At 42.0% G+C, this 23,634-nt stretch overlaps 2 protein-coding genes across 2 annotated transcripts in view; both read right to left on the bottom strand.

Annotated features, from left to right (window-relative positions):
- Positions 1 to 9,817, bottom strand: part of mrps9 (mitochondrial ribosomal protein S9) — a 44,572-nt gene extending 34,755 nt beyond the window's left edge. Inside the window, exon 1 of the mRNA XM_085448081.1 lies at positions 9,600 to 9,817. Coding sequence (XP_085304207.1) covers positions 9,600 to 9,737 — 138 coding nt within the window. The 5' untranslated portion in view covers positions 9,738 to 9,817. The remainder of the gene's footprint in view (positions 1 to 9,599) is intronic.
- Positions 9,818 to 18,120: 8,303 nt separating this feature from the next.
- Positions 18,121 to 21,950, bottom strand: LOC146680948 (POU domain, class 3, transcription factor 3-B). The gene is made up of 2 exons (XM_085447995.1): positions 19,947 to 21,950; positions 18,121 to 19,551 (listed from the first exon to the last, which is right to left on the bottom strand). Exons 1-2 carry the CDS (start codon positions 21,171 to 21,173, stop codon positions 19,450 to 19,452), a joined length of 1,329 nt encoding a protein of 442 aa, XP_085304121.1. The 5' UTR covers positions 21,174 to 21,950; the 3' UTR covers positions 18,121 to 19,449.
- Positions 21,951 to 23,634: the final 1,684 nt, after the last annotated feature.

Below are 23,634 nucleotides of genomic sequence, written 5' to 3'. Positions count from 1 at the left end.
AATGAGTAATTGTATAATATTAAAGAAAATGAACAACATTTCCACCCCTGCAGCATTTAAAAACTGTTACTTTAACCAATAGTCAATACACACAGAGACTAAAACACAGAGTGTACTATGTAGTGTCAGGCTAACACCCACAGTGTGGGGTAAAGCAAGTTATATGCTATGGTTCAGAGCTCTGACAGGAATTACTTATCGTTCTTCTTACACACACACACACACACACACACACTGATTCAGAGATTATCAACGAGTATGGCCATTGAGTGGAAATTAATTTGCCACTGGTAATGGATAGAGACATTTTGCTGAGATGCGTAAAAACAGCTGAACTGCCAGCGATTACCTGCTGGAATCAGCCTTCATCAATATCAGGATAATTACAAAGCACTTCTGGCAGTGCGTGAAATGAATGGAGCATGCAACAGATTGGGCGGTGGCCATAGATGTCTGCAGATATTAGGCCTCCTCCTCAGAGTGGCTCCACAAGGGGTTGAAAGCTACCTGAACAGACTGGAGCTGCTGCTGCACCAGCAGCTTCAGGAGGCGGGTAAATCGGAAGAGAACTGAGTGTAAGAGAAAAGCACGTTCGGGAGTAGACTGAAGAAGAGAGCAAAATTAGAATGAAATAAGTAATACACACCATAAATGTATATATACTTATATGAAAAAGACTGTCGAGAGTCCTGTGAAACACTAAGTCCACCCCATGATTCAGTAGCTTGCAGAACCACCTTCAGCAGCATGGTTTTGTGCATTATGACCAGACATGTCCACTTTGGTCTCGTCTGTCCAAAGGACATTGTTCCAGAAGTCTTGTGGTTTGTTTAGATGTTACTTTGCAAACCTAAGCTGTGCTGCAGTGCTCATTTTAGAGAGAAGAAGCCTTTTCTTGGAAACACTTCTAAACAAGTAATATGTGTTCAGTGTTTTTCTAATTGTGCTGTCATGAACTTTAGCATTTAACGCGCTAACTGAGGCCTGTTCTTTTTATAAAACTCTACTCATATTTTATAGAGACATGTGTGTGTGGAGTTTGCCAGATGTGAGATGCTGAAATTCAAACCCACAGAAAAATGGTCTAAGACTGAAAGTTATTTCTTGAAACTGCAAACGCGAGTTGTCAAAATAAGGGCTTGGTAATCCTTCCACAGCTTTTGACCCTATCAAATCTGCTTTTTTGAGCAGAAATGCCAGAAAAAATTTTCATCTTTAAGCACTTAAAAGTAGAGGTAGAACAGGGTTGATTTCCGCGCTTTTTAACCTTTGCATGAATTGCTGATCATTGAAACATTTTTAAATATCCATTAATTCATTAAATCAAAGTTTAAGGTGTGTAAACATCCTTTTGCTCAGTGGGTTTCAGTAAAAACAGTTATCTTAAAAAATAATGTAAAACTTTTTATTTTCTCAGATAGAATAGAGCTATCACTAAGTTTAGAAATGAACACCACCTAATGGCTCTTATAAGGAGTTCGCTCCTATTAAAAGGTATTTAATTATGAGATGAGCTCCTTTGAGATCAACGATAAATAACATCGATGTGTAGCAAATGAGCACATCTTTAGTGGTCTTGTTTCTGATTCTAGGCGGTAATAATTAACTGTCTACACCCTGAGAGACTTAATGCTTTTATTCTCCTCAAGCGTTCAGAAGCAAACGTCTTCAGATTAGGGCCAAACAGCAGCATTTTACAGTGTCTATGGCTACGTTCACACTGCAGGTCTTAATGCTCAATTCCGATTTTTTGATCAAATCTGATTTTTTTGTCTGCTTGTTCACACTACAAATAAAATGTGACAGCAAACGCGCTCCAGTGTGAACCCTCAAAGTGTCCCGCAGGCGCAAAAGAAGACGTCACACACAACGCGCTCTGTTTAGACCCAGACCAAACAGTATTGTTTGACTGATGGCTCTTAATATAAAGATTTGTTTCGGACTTTACGTTTCCCAATTTTGCTTTAAGTTATAAAGTTATTTTGTTATTTACAAATGGCCTAATAATGATCCTTATTGCTGTTTTAGAGAGGAGCGGTGCTTCAAATGATAGTTGAAGATTTCTGTCAGAATCTGCAGATTGTACAGTACAAATAAAATGTTCACGTTGTCTTCCTAACAGTTTCACTGGATGGCCAGGAAGCGTTCACGATGTCTTCTCTGGCGCTGATAATTGGCGTCTGTCTTGTGTCAGTGACGTAAAAGACAGATTTAATGCGACATGACCGTTCAAACAGCAGTCGCTTTCTAAAACATCGGATATGTATCGGATTCAGTACCACATACGAAAGTGACCCAGATCGGATTTGAAAATATCGGACTTGTGCCGTTCACACTGTAATAACATGATCGGATATGGGTTGCATAGGGTCAAAAAAGTCGGATTTGATGCGCTTTCGCCTGCAGTGTGAATGTAGCCTATGCTTCTCAAACTCTATGTGGTATCCCCCATTTCAGAAGCCAGAGGCAGAACTGGCTACACACCAGTGCCATGATGGTGGAAATATGGGTGGGCCCACAGCTGGAGCCGATGATGTTCAAATTCAGTCAAAAATGATTTCTTTGCACCGACATGACCCCAGTTTCTACAAAGCAACACTGTCTGACGTTCGAGCCTCGCTGGAAGACAAAGATCGGTAAGGCGGTTTGAGTTGGTCGGCAAGGAGGGAGATGGAGGGGTGTCAAGGGTGACAATCTTTGTCTTTCCCAGACTTCACTTCCATTTCTCACATGGAACCACTTTGCGTGCCCCCCTCTCCTCTTGGCCTCTCCTTTCTGTCCTCTCAGACAGCAAGCAGGAGGCAGTATTCGGTTACCTCTCCAGCTGAAGGGTTACTTCAGTCCATCGCTGGGATGAAAAGATGACTATTTTTCCTGCCCTTCTCCAATCCAACTGTTTTTTAAGGTGAGAGGCTCAGGGAGGAAGGAAACTATTAGACGAGGGGTGAAGCAGGGCCTAGAGACGCAGCTGCCAGCCTCCTTAGCCCTAGCCTGGTGGGAAGGAAGAGGATCTGGATCTAGAAACCCGAGATCTCTCATAACGTCTGGGAATGACCTAAGTATAACTTCCGCTGCCCCTCCGCCATCCTCATCCTCATCCTGTTGTATCCTATAACGGTTTCCTCCAAAGGCTTGCATGCGCAAGTGTGTGAAAGCATGAGAACACAGGGGTCGTACCACATATAAGATCATGAACGAAAGAACGAGGTGGTGTCTTTGACCTTTTCAAAGTTATGCTTTGGCTAGGCACACCTCTTCAGGCTTCCAAAGACTGATCAAAACCAGGCCTCCGGTCGGGAGCAGATTTGCATATTTGGGAGAATTTTTCAAATGCCGGGTCTGATCAGAAGAGTCGAGGGGAAATTCCAGCTTTAGCAGTAATGTTTTCACTTTGCTTCATCTGGACGGACGCTTTGTGCGAGTCCCACATCAATCACCGCCTTACTGTCAGAGAGAGGGAGAGCTTTGGGTGGAAAATAAGGCAAAGAAAATGGAGGCCGTGTAGCTTCGTCTGCAATGTGTTCCTTACAAGGGTATCTTCTCTCTGTGCTTCTTTAAAACAGTAACAGTGGCGTAAACAGGCATCATCTCCCCCTGCATGGCGTCCCAGTGGATGTGTTAAACCTCCCCAGCTGACAAATTGTCAGAGTGACTCGACTGAAGAGCTGATTGCTAGGTTAATATCTGCCATTGATCTCTTCATTGATCATTTGTCCCCTGCTAATGACTGTGACTGGACTGATTTTAAATAATACGTCTCGCTTGTAACCCGACATCAGAGGAGGAGGGATAAGGATCGGAGTATGACCGTTTCTCGGGGAAGGAAACCGCTGCGAAAAATCAGCTTGAAAGGCCAGAGGAAATTGAGACAATATTAAAAAGAAAAGGTTCAATCTGTAAGCTCTTTTTCCCTGCTGATCAGAAGGGCTGCGGACTACCGCTGGGCTCCTTAACATCTGGTCGGGCAATTTACCCCGCTCTGACGACTGGAAAGGTTAAACCACTAAAATCTAATATTTGCCTGGAGGGGGTCAAGGCACTGCAATTACAAGGTACAATCGGCAGGGCTAATCAGCTAGTAGCGCGTACCAGGGGCTCGGCTGGGCAAATAAGCCCTGATCAGAAGCGCCTTGCTCTGCCTCTCCTGTTTACTTATTAAACCCTGTTCTCATGTTCAAGGGCCCCACTGCAGCCTCTGGCCCCACACACCCCAAGGCACAGGGGAGTAAATTTAGCTTTTTAAATGGGACCGCACCACTTGGCGAGAAAGCAGCCCCCCGTGTTAATCAGTATCTGTGGCCTTTGTTGCGAAATGATCTCACATTACTTTTCTCCAATCTGGCAGGCATTAACACCTTGGGAAGGAATGGGATAGGTAGGGATTTGTACCCTGAGGAGGAGCTGCAGACAGATGTGTGTGTGTGTGTGCAAGGACACCGATGAAGGCCCATGTCTCAGAAGGATGTGTGTTGTTCCACAGTGCTGTTTACATGATTGCTCTTTGACACACATTTCCTAATTGACTGAGTATCAAGTGCAGGATTAGTGTATAATATATCAGAACTGTCTGGTGCACACAACACTTTTGAACAAGGCTCGGGGAACAATTACTGGTAATTAAATATGTGCCAGTTACTGGAAAAGATAATTATGTCCTTGGTGTATAACACCAATTAATTACTTTTATTTCAGCGAGCAAAGCTTTTAAACGGCAGCGGAAGCCATTCGAATGGCGTTCGAGTGCAGGCAACCTCCGTGTTTGCTAATTGCTAAAGTCGTGTTGCGACGCGCCAGAGGTAGAGCGCACGTAAAGTCTTTAAATCGGGTTTTTCACTTTTCTCCTGCAAGCTCATGTCGACTGGAAGGACGGAGAGGATGCAGACATCGTGGTGGTTGTGAAACTGCCATGAAAAATTGACAGTAGCACTCTGGCATTAGCTGCAAACAAGCTCTGCCAAAGCTACACTATACATATATATTTTTACCTCTCTCCTCTCCCTCGTTAGGCATTAAACACTGACATAATGAAAAAGAGACTTCTCGAGGGAGGGCAGAGCTCAGCTCTCTCTTGCTAAGAGGATTGGTCAGATTGGATATAGAGCCTGTGTGGAATCGCAGGTGCTCTGCATATCCTCACACCTTCTTCTTCAACGACACCTCTCCACGCCGAGATAGGAGCGTTAGATTAGCCGTAAACCTCTCCTTCCCCAAAACTAACAGCTTTGAATTCAAGCATGTGTACGCCGCTCTTCTTCACATATCAAAGCGGGGCTTCGGGAGAGGTGAAAACCTACGGATTAGCAATGATCTCAGTTTGGGCGTCCGCCTTTTAATGTCTAACTTGGAAAAACCTGTGGCCGATCATTAGTAATCTATTAAATCCACGGCCTAGAAATGGTTACACTGCGAGCTCCTCTGAGCTCCTCTGGCTGATGCTACTTTTCCAACCGCCCCCCCATCGCCCCTCACTTTGGTTAATGAGATACAGAGTCAGATGGGCCAGGCGTGCTCTCTCTCTCTCTCTCTCTCTCTCTTTCTTTCTTCCTCGCTCTCTTTGGTCCCGCTGCACACACTACTGTAATTTTTATCTGTCAGCTTGAGTCCTGCACCAACAGCTTAATCCTCAAATAATCATTCAGTCAGGAGTGTGTGGCCCTGTAAATATTGTTGTGTGGATACAGGAGTACAACAAAATATGTGCTCTATCCAGCATTGTGGGCATGTGCAGAGGAGTGTTTCTGAGTCTGTGAAGATACTGTTAATGGTAGTACAGGGTGGGCCATTTATATGGATACACCGTAATAAAATGGGAATGGTTGGTGATATTAAAGTCCTGTTTGTGGCACATTAGTATATGTGAGGGGGCAAACTCCTCAAGATGGGTGGTGACCATGGTGGCCATTTAGAAGTCGGCCATCTTGGATACAACTTTTGTTTTTTCAATAGGAAGAGGGCCATGTGACACATCAAACCTATTGGTAATGTCACAAGAAAAACAATGGTGTGCTTGGTTTCAACGTAACTTTATTCTTTCATGAGTTATTTACAAGTTTCTCTTTGTTCACAGCCATTGACATGTCGAAGAGGTTAACACATGAGGAGCGGATCGAAATTGTGTTGATATCTGGTGAAAGCAGTAACCGGGTCATTGCAGCAGATTTCAATGCAAGACACCCTACGAGACCACCCATCTCCCATGGTACAGTTAGCAAACTGCTTCCTAAGTTTTGTGAAACTGGTTCAGTGTTGGATTTGCCAAAATGTGGACGCAAGAAAACTGTCACTAATGAAGAAACATCAGTGGCTGTCCTAGCTTCATTCAACAAGAGCCCACAGCGTAGAACTCGCCGCATGTCACTGGAGAGTGGCATTAGTCGAACATCCCTTCGGCGGATATTAGCTACTCACAAATGGCACCCTTACAAACTCCAGCTACTGCAGCATCTCAACGAGGATGACCCAGATCGGCGCACAGAATTTGTAGAATGGGCAAAACAAAGATTGGCAAACTTTTATGTGAATGGTGAAGTTAACAAACAAAACCACCGCTATTGGTCTGACACTAACCCTTGGATGGATCCCTCCAAGACTGATGGAACAACAAAAGTGATGGTTTGGTGTGGTATATGGGGTACAACGATAGTGGGTCCATTCTTCATCAATGGAAACCTCAAGGCCACTGGATATGTGAAATTGCTACATGATGATGTGTTTCCCTCTTTATGCACTGAAGCTGGCACGTTCCCTGAGTTTTTCCAGCAAGATGGTGCACCACCACATTATGGGTGCCAGGTCCGAGCATTCCTAGATGAACAGTTTCCTGGAAAGTGGATTGGTCATCGTGGGCCAGTTGAATGGCCCCCAAGGTCTCCCGATCTGACCCCCTTAGACTTTTATCTTTGGGGTCATCTGAAGGCAATTGTCTATGGTGTGAAGATACGAGATGTGCAGCACCTGAAACTACGGATACTGGATGCCTGTGCTGGCATTTCTCCTGCGGTGTTGCTATCAGTGTGTGAAGAGTGGGAGAAGAGGGTTGCATTGACAATCCAACACAATGGACAGCACATTGAACACATTTTATAAGTGGTCAGAAACTTGTAAATAACTCATGAAAGAATAAAGTTACGTTGAAACCAAGCACACCATTGTTTTTCTTGTGACATTACCAATAAGTTTGATGTGTCACATGGCCCTCTTCCTATTGAAAAAACAAAAGTTGTATCCAAGATGGCCGACTTTTAAATGGACACCATGGTCACCACCCATCTTGAGGAGTTTGCCCCCTCACATATACTAATGTGCCACAAACAGGACTTTAATATCACCAACCATTCCCATTTTATTACGGTGTATCCATATAAATGGCCCACCCTGTATATGTGAGTTTGTAGTATGTCACTGTTCCCTACAGGGTAAAGACTGTGACACAGGTGCTTCATACAAATGAAACAATACTTGGATTTGTGTTGTGACGTATCAATAATTGATTCAAACAGTTCTGTCGGTCAAATACGGTGCCTCTAAAGTCCAAAACACAGCAACGTTAGGTCAAAGACAACAACACAAAAACTCAAATTCAATTCAATATTATTTATATAGTGCCAAATCACAACAACAGCTGCTTCAAGGTCCTTTAGCTTGTAAGGTAAAGACCCAATAATCATATGACCCCTATGAGCAAGTGCTTTGGTGACAGTGGGAAGGAAAAACTCCCTTTTAACAGGAAGAAACCTCCAGCAGAGGTGGACTCAGGGTGGGGCGGCCATCTGTCATGACTGGTTGGGGGTGATGGGAAAAAGACAGGCCAAAGACATGCTGTGGAAGAGGACCAGAGACTATCTATAACTAATAATTAAATGCAGAGTGGTGTGTAAGCACACAGTGAGTGAAATAAAATGTAACATTTGACAATTTATGGCCACTTGTGCATTGAGTTGTGAGATTAATGCTTTACATCATCAAACACTACATGTTTTTGTCTACATATCAAAGCTATCTTGAAATTGAACCATCAACTCAATGTTCAGGCACGCTAACAACTGCATATTTAACCAGTCTCAGTACTCTCACTTTACTTTGTTATAATAGGCACTGTAAGCAGAGCATACCTACTATACTGAAATCATTTAAATGACTTGCAGTTGTATATCTAACAGCCTCATAAATCCTTTCTAACTGTATGAATGGAACAGAATGTGCTTTTATCTGTGTAACCATAGAGGATATAACTCATGATGATGGTTTAATTTTTCAAAACCAGTTGTGCAAATAAGTCCAGAACACAATAGTTGTGTCACCCGACATGTCTGTGTGAATTTCTAAGACAAACATGCTGGAATCTGTCAGGTAATCTAGTACATTTTATGGTTATGAGTTGTTTTTTGACAATGGTTAGGGTTTGTGTTGAGGTACCTGTCAGACTAAATATGTGTACCTGCTAACCAATTTTGCAGTTTTAAAGAGCCTTGTGGAAAGATTAGCAACTAATCTATCAACCTAGAAGCTAAAATAGACTCCATTTTGTTAGACTCTATTGGGCCAAAACAGGAAGTGTTAACCTAGGATACTTTTGATATTGGGGGGAAAAATAGAGCTCCAGAGGAAACTTGGGAAAGCACAGAGTGAACATAAAAAATTCACCCAGAAGGTCTGGCATATAGATCTAGGGTTTAAATTCAGGACCCTCTTGCAGTGAATGAACTGTGCTAAAGTATTAGCAAATGGTAGAAGTGCAGCATTAAGACTTATCTAAAAGCAATAAATATAGCTAGCTAAAAGTAACAAATAAAAAAATCTAAAATATGTATCTAATACATAATAATATTATGTATTATTTAGCTACATAATATTTAGCTATTATGTAGCTAAATATTTAAAATATGTGACTAATATGTTATTAAATACCAAATATTTATCTAATGTGTAGCTAAATTTAAAAGAAATGGCAGAGAAAGAAAGCTACATTAGCTGTAATAATTAACCTAGCTAAGTATTTATATATAAAACGTAACTAATATATTATGCAATGGCAAAACTTTTGACATTGTAGAACTCGACTTAAGTAAGTTAAATATTCTTCTATTGGAGTCATAGTAGAAACATTCAGGGTTTGGGGGTTGCCTCCAAAAATGAGTAAGAATGAAGGTTTATCAAACTAATCTAAAGACTGGAATATGATAGGTGGGGTCAGTGAAGGGATACTGGAGCTTGTTGGAGATCTAACTTGCTAACATATACCCATGTGAATACATATCTGTATGTATCATACTGTAAACGATGGTGTCTATATCTTCCCAGAGGTGTTTGCATTAACTGGGACAAGACAATATCCTGCAAAGGTTTCATTTAGAGATATAAAGTAAGTGCCCATGAGGCAAACTGCACCTACAGCATTAGGATGGTGTGTGAGGGAGTGTGTGTGTGTTGGCTCTCTGGAGAGGCCCAGCGTGTGTCACGGCGGGCTCTGCTCCCCCTGGATCTAAGCAGTATTGACAAACCCATCAGAACTGGTGATGCATCTGGCTCCCTGCTCGCTCCCCTCCGCCCTTCCCTCCTGCCCTCAGTGGCGCTGTGGGGCTGCGCTGACATGCTGTCACCTTGGTAACTGCTGCCAGAGCGAACGGGCCGGCTGGGATGGCTGACCCGAGCTGGCGGCTGGCCGGCGAGCTGCAGCAGGAGATGTCACCGACGCACCCCTGAGGACCAACCGACCCCTGTCTCTGTCCCCTAGCCATCGATCTGTCTGGCTTGTAGATCCGTCACCGCTCCGTGATGCTCCCTGGGATAGGACACTGGTAAAATCTAATGTGCAGGCCTATGGTGAGAAACATTATTGTACACTTATGTTCACATTTTTACATGTAGACACACTGAAACGGTCCCAAAGAGCTAAACCACATTCTGATCTTGGATATCCTGACACCAAATCCAAAATGTCCCCAGAATTACCTCCTCAAAGCCCAAACTACAAAAACATCTGCCTCCAAATCCATGTCTATTTGAGAGAAGCCGTCCCCATGTGATGTTTGTCTGCTTGTAAGCAGAAAGTGTTTGGCGCGTCTTTGGAGAATCACTTCTTTTTCTCTGCTTTTTGAGGTTACCAAGTCATAACTTGGCACCTTCTGAATCCCCCTCTCTGTACTGTTGTTTTTTCAGAGCCAACATAAATAGAAGTTGTTGGCAGCCGGCTGTCAGTAGGCGTCCACAAAAGCTTCAAAATGTTGACCAGCTTTTTGACACAAGATTTTAGAAGTAAGCAAGCTCTTGCTGAGAGTCATAGGTCAGGCTGGGTTCACTAACTTTATGAATAGATGAAACACATGCCATGAGTATCTCAAAAGGTCCCTGCAAGAATATTATTCTGTTTTAAACTTTGCTCCACTTTGTGTTAAATTTAGAGACTTTATGCAACTCTTTGAAACACTAAGACACTTTAAAAGTAGGAATATTAATGATAATGCAAATGATAGGCTGGATCTGAAGAAGTAAGATTACCGGTTATAAAGATGATAAGGGTGAGAAAATAGAAGCCAAAAGGAATGTATACAAGATTCAAATAGATCAGCTGCACCACTGATAAAAGTGATCAATGCCTGAAACACTTATACAAATGTTAACTAAATTTAACAGTTGATATAAAATAGCTAGCCAAAATTGCGACTGTTTTGCAAAAAGTACAGCTCAAAGTCAAATTATTAATCAGTAACTAAAAATATTGAAATAAATAAACAAACTTGTTATAGAGCAGCTAACTTAAATTAATTAAGTATAGCTTCCAGGAGAAATATTATCCAGTAGCATAGCTCGACAAATTATTAGCAGATCATTAGCTAAATATAATGGGAAAAAAGTAGCTAGCTAAAATTATTTATAAAAACCCACAGCTATATGAATTTGCTAAATAATTAGTATTTAATTTGCTACCACTCTGAGTTAAGAGTTGAACTAGCTTGATAAAAGTGGTAAAACACTTTTAGCATGAAAGCTTAAAGTATGGATAGAATATAATATTATTACGTTATTTTGCCCAAAATATAGCTAACTGTTCAATTTTAAGCTAACACTATGAACTGAGTCAAACTAGCCAGATAAAACTATTGATAAGCATGTATTGACAAGTTTTGATATGCACTGATGAGCATAGACAGCTAAAAGTGTGTTTATAATATATATATGAATTGATTTGCCAAAGAAATATGGCTAATAGTACAGCTAAACATAACATAAGTATGGCTAAATAACTAAATTTGTTAGCTAACCATAGAAACAAGATGTTAGCTACAAAATTAAAATTGAATAGTGGATAAATGGATAAAATACTAAATCAGGTACAGAAAGTTATAAGTTAAGTAACTATAGGGTAACTGGAAATAAGCTAAAAGTAGCCTAGACACACTTTAAAATTAGTCTAATTAAACTCACTGAAACATTAAAGGCATGGAAGAGGATTTTTGAGCCCCTGACAACATTTTTTTCATCTGAGGGGGGATCAGTTAGATTAACAAAAAAAACCAAAAACAAAACAAAACAAAACAAACAAAAAAAAAAAACACTGAAAAAATCAATACATTAAGTGAGTAAGTACTCAGATTACTGCATGGAATCAAAAATAAGTGTTCAAGAAAGCCATTTCCTCCATTTTCACCAAACCTAAATAAAACTAAAAACTAACAGTGAACTAGATGCTTCTTCACAGAAAAGAACCAACACATTAATGATAACAGATCAGTGGTGTAGCCTTAGCAGGAACAACAACAACACCACAAAGCAGCTTTTCCAAACGCATGTGCACAGACTGAAAAGCCAGTCTCAACCTCGCATCACCCGAATCTACAGCAGGAGAAAATGTGAAAGATCACTAACTAGCTTCCTGGTTCCCATGGCTACAAATAAAGCCCGGTTGGCTGTCTTTTATGTGGGATCATGAGCACGGGTGTAGCATGTGTTTAACCGAGGATGCTGCAAAACAAGATCTCAATCCCCCCCTCCCAAAACTGCATCACAACTGAAAAAAGCTGAACAGATGCCAACAGGAAACCCTTTGAGGTGGTGATAAAATTTTCAAAATAAGCATGAAAACAGCTACTATTTTTGGGAGATGCAAAATGTGTGTAATTTGCAAAAAAATATTATATTTATCATATTTACCATCAAATGGTTTTTTAGAGCCACCGATAATACCCAAGTGCTGTAGTATAAATAAAGCCAAAAATATTAAGTAATATTCAGTAATGTTATTAATATTATTAAGTAATGTTTTTTTTTATTTAACCTTTATTTATACAGGTTAGACTGAGACTGTCTCAATTACAAGAGAGACCTGTTTCAGACAAACATATTAAAATTACAACAATTAAAAACGAGAAAGATAAAACAGCCAAAGCTGCCTAATGTTTAAAGAATCATATCAAGACCAGGAACAAGTTCCCAGTGATGACATGGTTACATCTATAGCTGAATCTGCAAGAAACAGATTTCCTCTCAAAGCATCCAGAACGTTCTCAACTTGTTTGCTTTGATTGCTCAAGAAGAAGGCATTAACTTGGATGGCATAAACACTTGGAGACCGTACTCGTCTGGACAGCTACAAAGTGTACAAAAGTGTTGCAAAGGAGATTAGACAATCAATGAACCAACAGGAGATACCAAAGAGCTCTTTAGCTTCTTATTTAAGTGATGAAAAGCTGAAAATGTAGAGATTTTGACAGGTCGGTCTGATAAACACACATCACATACTCCATCGGTGCTCAGTGATTGTAATGCTTAAATAATGATAATTAAAAAAGCAATAAGAAGTTCAGCTTTAATTAATAAATAATGGATAGCATTGTATTTTTTATTTTTATTTTTTTAAATAAATGCTCATTAAACCCATTTCCTGTATCTGCATGGCTAACGTTCCAGCCTGAAGTCCACAAAATGACACAAAGTGACTTAAAACCTTTGCAGACCTGCACACAATCTCGAGCTAAACGAAAATGTCAGGTTTATTAATTAACTCTGATTAAGGATGTTGTTGATTCTGCTGGAGATAATGACAAGGGGAGCTGGAAAAATCAAACGGGGAGTCAGCTCGAGCGTCCACTGGGTGGCGCTGTAAGGTCAGGGAAACCGGAGAGGAGAAGCTGTGGTTATAAGAAAAGAAAAAAAGAAAAGAGGATGGAGGGACGGGGGGGAGGTGGGGTGTGTGGAGAAGATGTCTGGATTAGATTAGGCTTTGATTGTGGAAAAATACTCATGAAAACGTGAAGGAGTTGTTGTTTAAGTCACTTTAATGCGGGTAAATATGGAGGGAACTGACAGGTGAGCTGGATTTATTCAAGCTTTTTTCCTTTTTTTTTTTTTTTTTTTTTAGTGTAAAAGAGATCCACATTTGTGTTTGATGAGCTTAAAGGCGGATGAAGAGGGGTTAGAAGTCTAGTTTCACTTTCTGGGCTTCTTCTGTATTTGTCTATATAACTTTTCCCTCTCAGTGAGGCGTTTCAGGGACACAAAGTGAGCCACACACAACACGCAGAGACTAAAATTACGCGCACACACACGTATGAACACCTGATTTCATTTGATATATTGTATATGTTGTATATTATATAATATGATATAATAATTAATGAGGGGTGTGTGGGGTCTGTAGTCTGCGCACTGACCCGCAACAGAAAAAACAAACGGGACTACTTTTCGTCTAAAAACTTCCTTTGGAAAATACAACTTATTGTAATAGTGTGTGTGTGTGTGTGTGTGTGTGTGTGTGTGTGTGTGTGTGTGTGTGTGTGTGTGTGTGTGCGTGTGACTTAAAACAAACAAACAAAAAAAGGAATTTCGCTGCTACTAAACTTTCCTGTAAGTGTGTTTATTTACCGCCTTCATAATAAGAAATTTTAATTCCCGTGACGCACTTATGAGAATTATGTGCTTATTACATGATTATTACAAACAATTACAATGATACTAATAATAATTTAAAAAAAACACTTTAGCGGTATTTTAAACCCGAAGCACATCAGTGTAAAGGCGAGAAACACTTACAGGGATGTGGAGGAGCGTTTGAGGTGAATTTATTTTGAAAATCTCGTGTCTAAATAATCAATAATCATTTTGGTTTTTTTTAATGGAGCATTTTGTATCTGAACTGCTAATCAAAGCTCTCGTGTTGCTGAGTTAAAGTTAAAGATTTAAAAAGAGGAAGAGGAGTAGAAAACCCCCACAAACATTAGACTTCAGCGCGCAGGCTTTCTGCGCTTTTGAAATGCACGCAGGCAGATGAGGTGCTGAAGCACATTACCTCTGTGAGAGCTGAGCTGCCTTCAGACTCCATTCACCCCACCCTCCTCCTCCTCCACCTATCCATCCTGCCTGCTCACAAAACCATGACCTTCACAATTTATAGAGAGGAAACCCCCGAGAGTCACGTCATATTTTAAAACATCCTCCTCTCCTTCTTCTTCTTCTCCTTCTTCTTCTTCTCTCCCTGCTGCCACAATAGAGTCTTGATAAGCTGTATTTACACGGAGGCCTGTTATGATCTACTGCTTTTGTTTGACTCTGATAGATATTCTGATGTCGAGAGAAGAGGAGGGAAAAAAAGTCTCCCGTAAATGACTAGCATGCCACTTTCTTTTTATATTTACATACAAATATGCAAATACTGATGATAATAATAATAACAATATTATTAATAATAATGGGGTAAGAATAACGATGACTAGTAAAAGAATAACTAAAATAGTTGCGTCAACCTTAGTTATAGTGCGTTTGAAAAAAATCTGTACAATTGCTGTAAAATGAATTCAAAACAAACAAAAATAAATTACGAATAAATGAAATTATAAACAAAACTATTTACTTAATTACTAATAAATAATTCAGAATAAATTACAAATAACTCACAAATAAAACTAGATTTATGATAATAAAATATACTATTATTATTAGTTTGCGGAATGTATATTAAATTGTAAATATAGTAAAATAAAAATTTTTAAAAATGGGGAATTATCTTCACACAAAAATTGAAACTGACCCTGTAGCAGCTCCCACAATTTCTCGTAAAATTTCCACGATGACAGCCCGACAACCGGGACACGAGTGGGGTGAAATAAAGCGCCATGGTGGCTGGAAATCCTACCCACTGTTAATGACGATCAGAAGTCAGAAGACGGGGATAGGTTTTTCTGAGCGTCTCTCTCTCCCTCTCCCTCTCTTCTGCAGCACACATAAATCCATGTAGACGTGGAAGCGGAAGGCTCCCTGCGGAGAGCAGCTCTGAATAATCCATATTCATGCGCCCGACACGTGGAGTAAATATGAACGTGGTGGTTTTTGGGGTGGGTGTGTGGTTGGGTGGGTGGGTGGGTGGAGGGTTTGAAGGGAGAATCCAGTTGTGCGTATGCACATTTTCACCAGGTCAGAGGGCGAGACCGGCACCCACCTGCCCCATAGGTGTGCTTTCAGAGAAAGTGGAGCCAAGAAAGTGAGGAAGTTGTGCGGGGCCTTGTTAAAAGTAGAAACCCTGTGCGTGGTAAATGCGCTCAAAACCTCTGAAACAGGGTGGGTATAAATATGATTTCAGAGGTGCGTATTATTAATTTAAAAACAGTAAAAACGTTATGAAAAACAAACCCAAACACCTGTAAGTCTGGGTGGATGTATTCAAGCGTGAACGTCGCAGTCAAATAGACACGCGTGTATTTATTTTTATTCAAACAGAAGCATTTACTGAAATATGAATCTCATTAAGTAACTGTTTTTTTTTTATTAGATTTCTTGCGCTCAAGCAGACTTTGCGTGTACGTGTGTGTGTCGGCGGCTGATTGAAGGCCCATGAAATATTTATCATCAAAAGTTTGGATTTATAGGAAAAATCTGGAGTCCCTCCACCCGCCCTCCACCCTGCTGAAGCCTGGTTTTAAAGAGCGCATAGCCTGTGCAAAGCTTTAATTAGCGCGGACGGGCGAGGCGAGCCTGTCGGGCCACCGTCGTCCCCAGAATCAATAGCGGGGAAAGCGAAGCGCTCCCAGCTCCCGGGGCCTACCGGTGCGCGCGCGCACACCTACATGCATGCACACCCGCGTGCTACTGCTGCCAACACGGCTATGAAAACCCATGAAAAAGGCAAAGCTGTTGGAGAATAGGCGGATCAAAACCCATTATGAGATTTGAAACTCTTTTTTTCCCCTCCTGTGTGTGTTTCTTGTGTCGCCCTTTGGTTAAAAATGTCTCTCTAGATTGGGATATTTGTGCAAGAGCAAACTGTTGGATGCTCTCAAAGCTATTTTTCTTCTTCTTCCTCTTCTTTGTGTGTGTCTGTGTCTTTTTTTTGGTTGGAATCCATAAACGCAATGTAAACGCACAAGTGTGGGATTTGTTGCAGAGGAACCTCGATTGTTCCTGCCTGTGCTGAAGGTCTTATCTCGGCGAGTCACGTGACTTTCTCTTTGGGTTTTTTTTTTTTTTAATGCAGAGGAGCACAGGAACTGCATGCATAATGAGCGCGTGCAATAGGTAGGCCAAACTAGAACCTCGCGGTATTTTATTTTTATTTTATTTTAATGTTTACTGTCTCATAAGCACGCCCACATATTTATTTATTTATTTGTAATTTAAACACAATTAAACAAGCAGCCCGGCACCTTTTAAAATATTTTAATTAATTATATTATTTTTTAAAAGGCAAAAATGCACGAGAGAGGGTGTAAAGTTTTTTTTTGTTTGTTTTGTTTTTGCTGGCTTCACGTGCAGCAGCGTGCCTCCTCTGCTGCCACTTTTACTAATGGAGACAAAGAAAAATGATGCCCACTTCTCTCTATATCATTGAATTCAGTTGCTAAGCAACTAGTATAGGGAAATCATCCGCGAAATTCAAAATCCTGCAGCGCGAGGACACGTTTGGTGAGTTTTTGCTGAATAGGCGAGCAAGACAACTCCAGAAAAAAAAGTGAAATAAACAAAATATCTATATATTTTGTATATTTTCAGTACAAATTAAAAAAAAAAGTTTGAAAGACAGGGACACGTTTTCATGGTGATAAAATTTGCATGATAACAACAACAATAATAAAAATAATTTAGATTTACTACAGGAAGATAAACATTACAAGATGCTTTTTTTGGTCTGCGCAGGCGCTATTAGTGATATTGTTTGGCTGGTATATTTCCCTGTCAGACTGCACCGTGCTGAGCTGTGGACACACTCGGTGCTTAAAAACCTCAGTGACCCACTGCCCCGGATCCTAAAACAACATGTCAGCCTCACCGGGTTTATGGAGCCCGTGGACCCAAACACACCTGCACAGCGAGGGGCAGAGGAGAGCCAGGCAGCCGGCTTATAAAGTCTAACTTAAGGAAATCATTGTGCGGATTAGCCTCTCGTAATGTTGAGCAGAATTAAAGCAGGAGGATGAAAAAAAAATCCCCAAACATGATGCTGAGTGTGTTTATCTGGACTGCGAGCTTAAATATTACATAACACACAACCCCAGAACATCAGGAGGCTCCACACAGCAGCGACACTAACCCACAGCGCCCTACTGTACCTGTATCACACACACACACACACACACACACACACACACACACACACACACACACACACACACACACACACACATATATGTATATATATATGTGTGTGTGTGAATATACAAAACAGCAGAATTACTGTAAAACCACAGTCGTTTGTTTTAAAACTACACAATAGAGACACTCGTTTTAATCCTATTTACTTATTTCTGTTTTAAATATAAGTAGGAACCATTTCCCAGCCTGAAGGCTAACTTTCCTGCTTTTTGCGCAGGCCCTGAAGAGGCAGCAGATGTAAACAAACAGCCAGACGAGCACATGCACTGTGCAGGCCTGCAGCTGACCGCGATGTTCCACTCACACACACACAGTTAAGGCATGATGACGATGACGAGAACACTACTGCACCTTTACCCCATCATCACGCACTCTTACTACATCAACAAATCCCGGCGCTGTTTTTTTTTTTTTTAAATAAATGAATCCCGCGTTTTATTATTATTCTGCAGCTGTGCACGCAAATAACAGCATCTGGATTATTTTTGAGCTTTTGTGTTAAATACATGAGTAAATAAAAGTGGAAAACACAACATGACTGCGTTTCATTCTAACAAATTTATTGTGTCTCAATCAGCTCGTACGGAACCACTACTGAAATTAAATTACAATCAAACTGATCACATCAAAATATACCCTTATTACCTAACAACGGTCAGCTTATGGTGATTTGTGCTCCTTTAGAAAACAAAATTAAACAAATAAGGGCAATTTTTTTTATATATATGTAAATATATATACATATATATTTACACATATTTTTTAAAAAAAAAACAAAACAATAAAAAAAAGAGAGGGGAAAGCATCTTACACAAGTTCCTTGAGGAGGAGGAAGGGGTGGGGAGGGTGGGGGGCAAGAAAAATAAATTACCGTGTTGAAAGTATTCCCAATAAAATATTAAAACAAGTCATTTTTGGATGAAAAATATAAAGTAAATAACTCAGATCAGTATCTGATCTAGTGATCTATATTGCCGCCTTTACAGTTTTTTTTCATTTTCTTTTCTTTTTGTTTATTAAAACCTACCAAAGAATACTGCTTACAAAGGGCAGCATTAATAGGATATCCACAGCACCCACTCAGTCACACTTGGCAACAGAATTTTTTTTCTTTTTTTGTCCTTTTTCTCTCAAAGAAGTGCAGCTGGAGTCTTTTGCAAATGTCTCTATTTGTTGATGAGGGGGGAAAAATATATATATATATGTGTTTTTATATGAAGAAGAAAAAATCCACTCGTGGTGTCCATTAAATAATAATAATAATAATATTAATAATAATAATAATAGGTAGAATCGAAGAAGCTCCCACGTGAAGGATTTTGTATTTTTTTTTTTCAGGTCAGTCCTGGTCCTGCTCGTCTTTTCTTTCTCGTGAGGGGCCTCAAAGATGGCAAACAAAAAAGGGAAGGAGAAGAAAAAAAAATATCCCTAATTCTCCATAAGTGAAACCATGCAGTCCACCTCAAAAAGAAGCTGCAAATGATAAAGGAAGCCTCGTGGATGTCACTCTTCTTCACACAGTTGCAGTTTTTACCCCCCCTCCTGTCTCTCTTGTTATTGTTGGGCATGGAGAAGTAGAAAGGGGCGGTTCAGTCCCATTTCTGAATATACAAAAAAATAATTAAAATGTAAAAGCCCCAAAAAGAAAAAAAGAGCGTCCTTTGTTGTTTCTTCAGTCAAACACAGGAAAATGAGAAATGAGGGGTGATATTTTTTAATTTGTCCTTTTTTGTTTTATGGGGATTTGGAGGGACAGAGAATTTTCTTTTTCTTTCGTTCTTTTTTTTTAAACGGAATCATCATCGTCATAATCATAGTAATAATAATGATAATAATAATAAAAAATACTTGGGTTTCCTCTTGGTTGTTGTCTCAATGCGCCAAAATTACCTGGTGGAATGAACTTGTGGTTGTCACCCTCTGGTCGCTCGCTTCACTTGCATCATCTTTTAAGTAATCTACTAAAAAATGCCCCTGAAAGAAAAAAGCAGAAGGAACCTTTTAGGTAAAGACATTTCTTTAAGGGCCTGGAAGAAGAGAGGGGGGAGGACACAAAAAGAAAAAAAGAAGGGAAGGGGTGAAGGTTTTTTGTTTCTGGTGAAAAATAGATAACACATTTTTGTTTTTTTGTATTTTTCTTGTTTTTGTTTTGCAGTCTCATTCATATTCCCTCACAATCACAGTATCAAAAAAATGTTTTTTGCTGTCTTTTTTCTGTTTTTTTGTCTATCTTGGCGATAGTCTGTATGGTGTTGCTTTTATGTCCTAAACAGTTTTAATTTGATATAAAATATTCTGCTGTGCTGTTTCTATGTTTCACTGAACATTCGTTTGCAGTCCATGGAGGGGGGCGGTGTTTCTGCACTCACATTGCCGACCTGAGAGTACACATCCTCCGGCGTCTGCGCCACTCCCGGGGGCGTCATCCGTTTTTCCTTCTGTCTCCTATTGCAAAACCACACTCTAACCACCTCCTTCTCCAGCTGCAAGTTGTCCGCCAGGCTGCTGATCTCCTGGGCCGAGGGCTTGGGGCATTTTAGAAAGTGGCTCTCCAGAGCCCCCTTGACGCTCACCTCGATGGACGTGCGCTTCTTTCGCTTCCTCCCCTGCGCCGCGATCTTGTCGATGCTGGTAGGGCTGCCCGTGGAAGAGTCGGCCTCCTCGAGCCACTTGTTCAACAAAGGCTTCAGCTTGCACATGTTCTTGAAGCTGAGCTGCAGAGCCTCGAACCTGCAAATGGTGGTCTGCGAGAAGACGTTCCCATACAGGGTGCCCAGAGCCAGGCCCACGTCTGCTTGCGTGAAGCCCAGCTTGATCCGCCGCTGCTTGAACTGCTTGGCGAACTGCTCCAGGTCGTCCGAGGTCGGCGTGTCGTCGTCCGAGTGCGGGTCGTGGCTGTTGACACCTCCGCCTCCTCCGCCTCCGTGGTGCTGGTGGTGCGGATGCTGGTGGTGATGGTGATGGTGGTGGCTGCCGTGGTCCAGGTCCGGGGTGTTCCCCCTCACCAGCCCTGGGTGCACTAGGCTCTGTCCGCCCGGGCTCAGCATGCCGTTGACAGTGAAGCCTCCGGGCTGGGAGTAGATGAGCGACTGCTGCTGCTGCTGGCCCCCGGAGATGGAGTTGATGTGAGCCGCCGTGGTGCTGCCCCAGCTCCCGGCGTGAGTCTGATGGGGAGCTAGGTGGGGGGGCCTGTGGTGTAGAGCCGTGCCCGTGTGCAGGTCGTCTCTGCCGGATCCTTTCACGTCCTGCTGCTGCGGGCTGCCCGTCATCCCGACCGGGCTCGACGACCAGGGGGACCCGGCTTCCGCCGCGGCCACAGCGGCCGCCGCTGCGGCCGCGGCGGCGTGCGGGAGGGACGTCACCCACTGGTGGGCATGGCTCAGCATGTGCCCCCCGTTGCTCGCTGCCATGGCGCCCTGCATAAAGTCACTCTGAACCATCTTGACCGTGGGGTCCCCCCTGTAGCCCCCAGACCCGGAGGTAACCGCAGCGCTGCCCGGCTGCATGCCACCACCTCCGGAGTCAGAGTGCACGATGGAGCCGGACGATAAGATGCTATTGGTGGGGAGATAAGGATTGGAAGCCGCGGTGGCCATTCCGTCAGCCCCTTATGAATATGTTTGTGGATAACCCCCCTCCCTTTCTCTCTTTCTCTTTCTTCCCCCTTTTTTCTTCTTCTTTTTTTCTAAAACCGTCACTTCTCTCGAGCAGGCAAATCGTATCTCATGAATTATTCAAACTTTTAAAAGTACGGAGAGGGTTTTTTTTCTCTTTGGCAAACACCATCGGAAAAATAAAATAAAAATCCTGGAGTAGAAAAAAAAGTGGATAAAATCCTCTCGTGTTTACAACATTCTACTGCAGGGATTAAAACATCCACGTCTTTCAGAAGCCCTTTTTCAAACCATGTGCTGTCCGGCTCGAAAGTTTCTGGCTGGGGTGAGACTGCGAACATTAAAAATTCAAATAAGAAAAACGGCACGCGCTTGTCCCGAAGCAAACTTTCGGTGGCCGCAGAAAACAAACAAAACACACGAAGAAGAAGGAAAAAAAAAAAAAAAAAGAACAGCCTCGCAAATTCTCCACAGCGTACAAAGTCCCGGTTTATGTCCCCGTGTAGATGTGGAAACCATGAGCGGAGTGTCCTCAGTTCTTTTGTAATTCAGTCGCTGAGATTTCTCCCCTCGCTTTCTTCTTTTTCTCCTCTCTTGTTTCCCGGCGCTGTGGCCGTGCTCGAGCCCGTCTCTTTGTTCTGTTTTGATGTGTATAAACCTGCCAAACCGCAAACTCCCGTTCAAGTACAATCCAGTGGAACAGTGCGCGGCGCTGCTCGCGAGCCTCTTCTCTCATTCGCTTGTTCTCTCACTCTCTCTCCCCCTGCCTCTCTCTCTCTATATCTCTCTCTCTCTCTTCCAGACAGCCCCGCCCCCCTCCAACACCCCCCAAGTCCTCTACCCTCCCCACCTCCCAGCCAGAGGACGCGGTGTTTTACCCCCGTGCGTCCGCATTGATTGGTTACCCGGGGCGTGATTGGCAGATTTTTTTTTTTTTTGCCAGCCTTGCTCCGGGCGCACGAGCCCTCCTTCCGGCTGTTCCGATTGGCTGATTTTTAATTGCAGTCCAAACAAAACCTGGGGTACAACTTGGTAGTAAATAGTGGTGAGATGCTAGTACACAAACGGGATGAGGAGCGCGGGGGAAATAAAGTTTGGATAAACTGACATTTAAACCATAATCAAGATAAACGCTCTCTGGTGTCTTCCACGTGTGTCTTTACAGACAAATATGCACGTTTTAGTGGATAAGAAGATTAGTTTTGGGGAGTCACTCCTCTCTGGGACAGAAGTGTACAAAAAAGGGCTTTACAGTCTCAGGATTGTGGGGTTTGTCTAAATCCACCTGCTGAAGAGAGCAAACAAAGAAGCAAAAAACAGGCTGAGACTGCCATCCTGTATCTTACATCCAGTTAACAGATGTGGACGATTGATACAAATATCAATAATAATGATATAAACACTGGTATCGATATCAGATTGAAACTAGCACAATAGGGTTGATATTTTGTATTTATCCTCCAAGTTCAGTATGTAGCCTGCTGAAGAGTGTTAGTTCTATTTTTTTTTTTTTGGGGGGGGGGGGTGGAAATGACAAAAAAAAACCCAACCCAACTCAGACGTACACTATAAAAGATGTCTGAACCATTTTTTGTCTCCCAACTTTTGTGTGCTTAAAATAGTCGTTTTTGTGGATATCCTGTGGCTATTTTGTTGACTCCACTGACATACAGGGTGAGTTTCACTTATTTCTCTAAAGAGGTATGTGCCACCCTACCTTGACCCCCCCCCACCCTCCACACACACACACACACACACACACTTGCTGGCCCCCATGTAAAATTTTCTAGCTCTGCCACTGCACGAAAAGCTTAACTACTTATTGTAGAAAGTTAACAGTTAAAAGAAAAATCTCAGTGATTTTGTGGTCATTAATATATGTTCAGAATTTGCAAATTGATGATGACTCGTGTCATAAATAAAGACACACTGCTCTCACCTACGTGCGGGTTAAAAATATCGGTATTGATCGGTATTGATATTGAGTCACTTTTAAAACACCTGGGGGTGAGGCAAGAAAAGTGGTGACCAAAACAAGGGCGAGCTGAGCAGCCCTTTACGGAGACATGGCCTGCACCGTCACTCAAGATGACCACATGACCCCCCCCAGAGATGAATGGGGCCCTTTGTGAGAGGACATCCCCCCCACCCCTCCCTCTATTTCCCCCCTCTCCCTGCATGCTTATATACGCATGCATGGGTGGTAATAAGCCACAGATATATAGCTCCCACTGCACCCACTGGCTGGGTTTGGGCCTGTAAGCAGGTGAATTTCAGGCAGATTAGCGGCGCATGTCCCGCCTTAGCCCCCAACATCGCCTCATAAGCTCCCCAAATCAAAGATGACGCAAAGATTTTTATTGCAAATGGGATTTAACAGCAAATATAAGGCGGTCGAGTAGCTGTGTACTCCATGCCAGTGAACCACCACCACCGCCCCCAT

Source organism: Copadichromis virginalis, linkage group LG23 (genome assembly GCF_057382275.1).
Source record: "Copadichromis virginalis isolate Kocher_CV1m ecotype Utaka linkage group LG23, C_Virginalis_male_GT1.1, whole genome shotgun sequence".
Taxonomy (NCBI): Eukaryota; Metazoa; Chordata; class Actinopteri; order Cichliformes; family Cichlidae; genus Copadichromis; species Copadichromis virginalis.
The sequence above is the reverse complement of the archived record's forward strand: the minus strand, read 5'-3'. Positions and strand labels throughout refer to the sequence as shown.

Bases quoted from the DNA above. Each gene is read 5' to 3' on its own strand.
- LOC146680948 (XM_085447995.1), bottom strand. From the start codon at position 21,173: ATGGCCACCGCGGCTTCCAATCCTTATCTCCCCACCAATAGCATCTTA. The intron at 19,552-19,946 runs GTGAGTGCAGAA...TTTTTCTTTCAG, and splicing joins TGTACTCTCAGGTCGGCAAT to GGGCATTTTTTAGTAGATTA.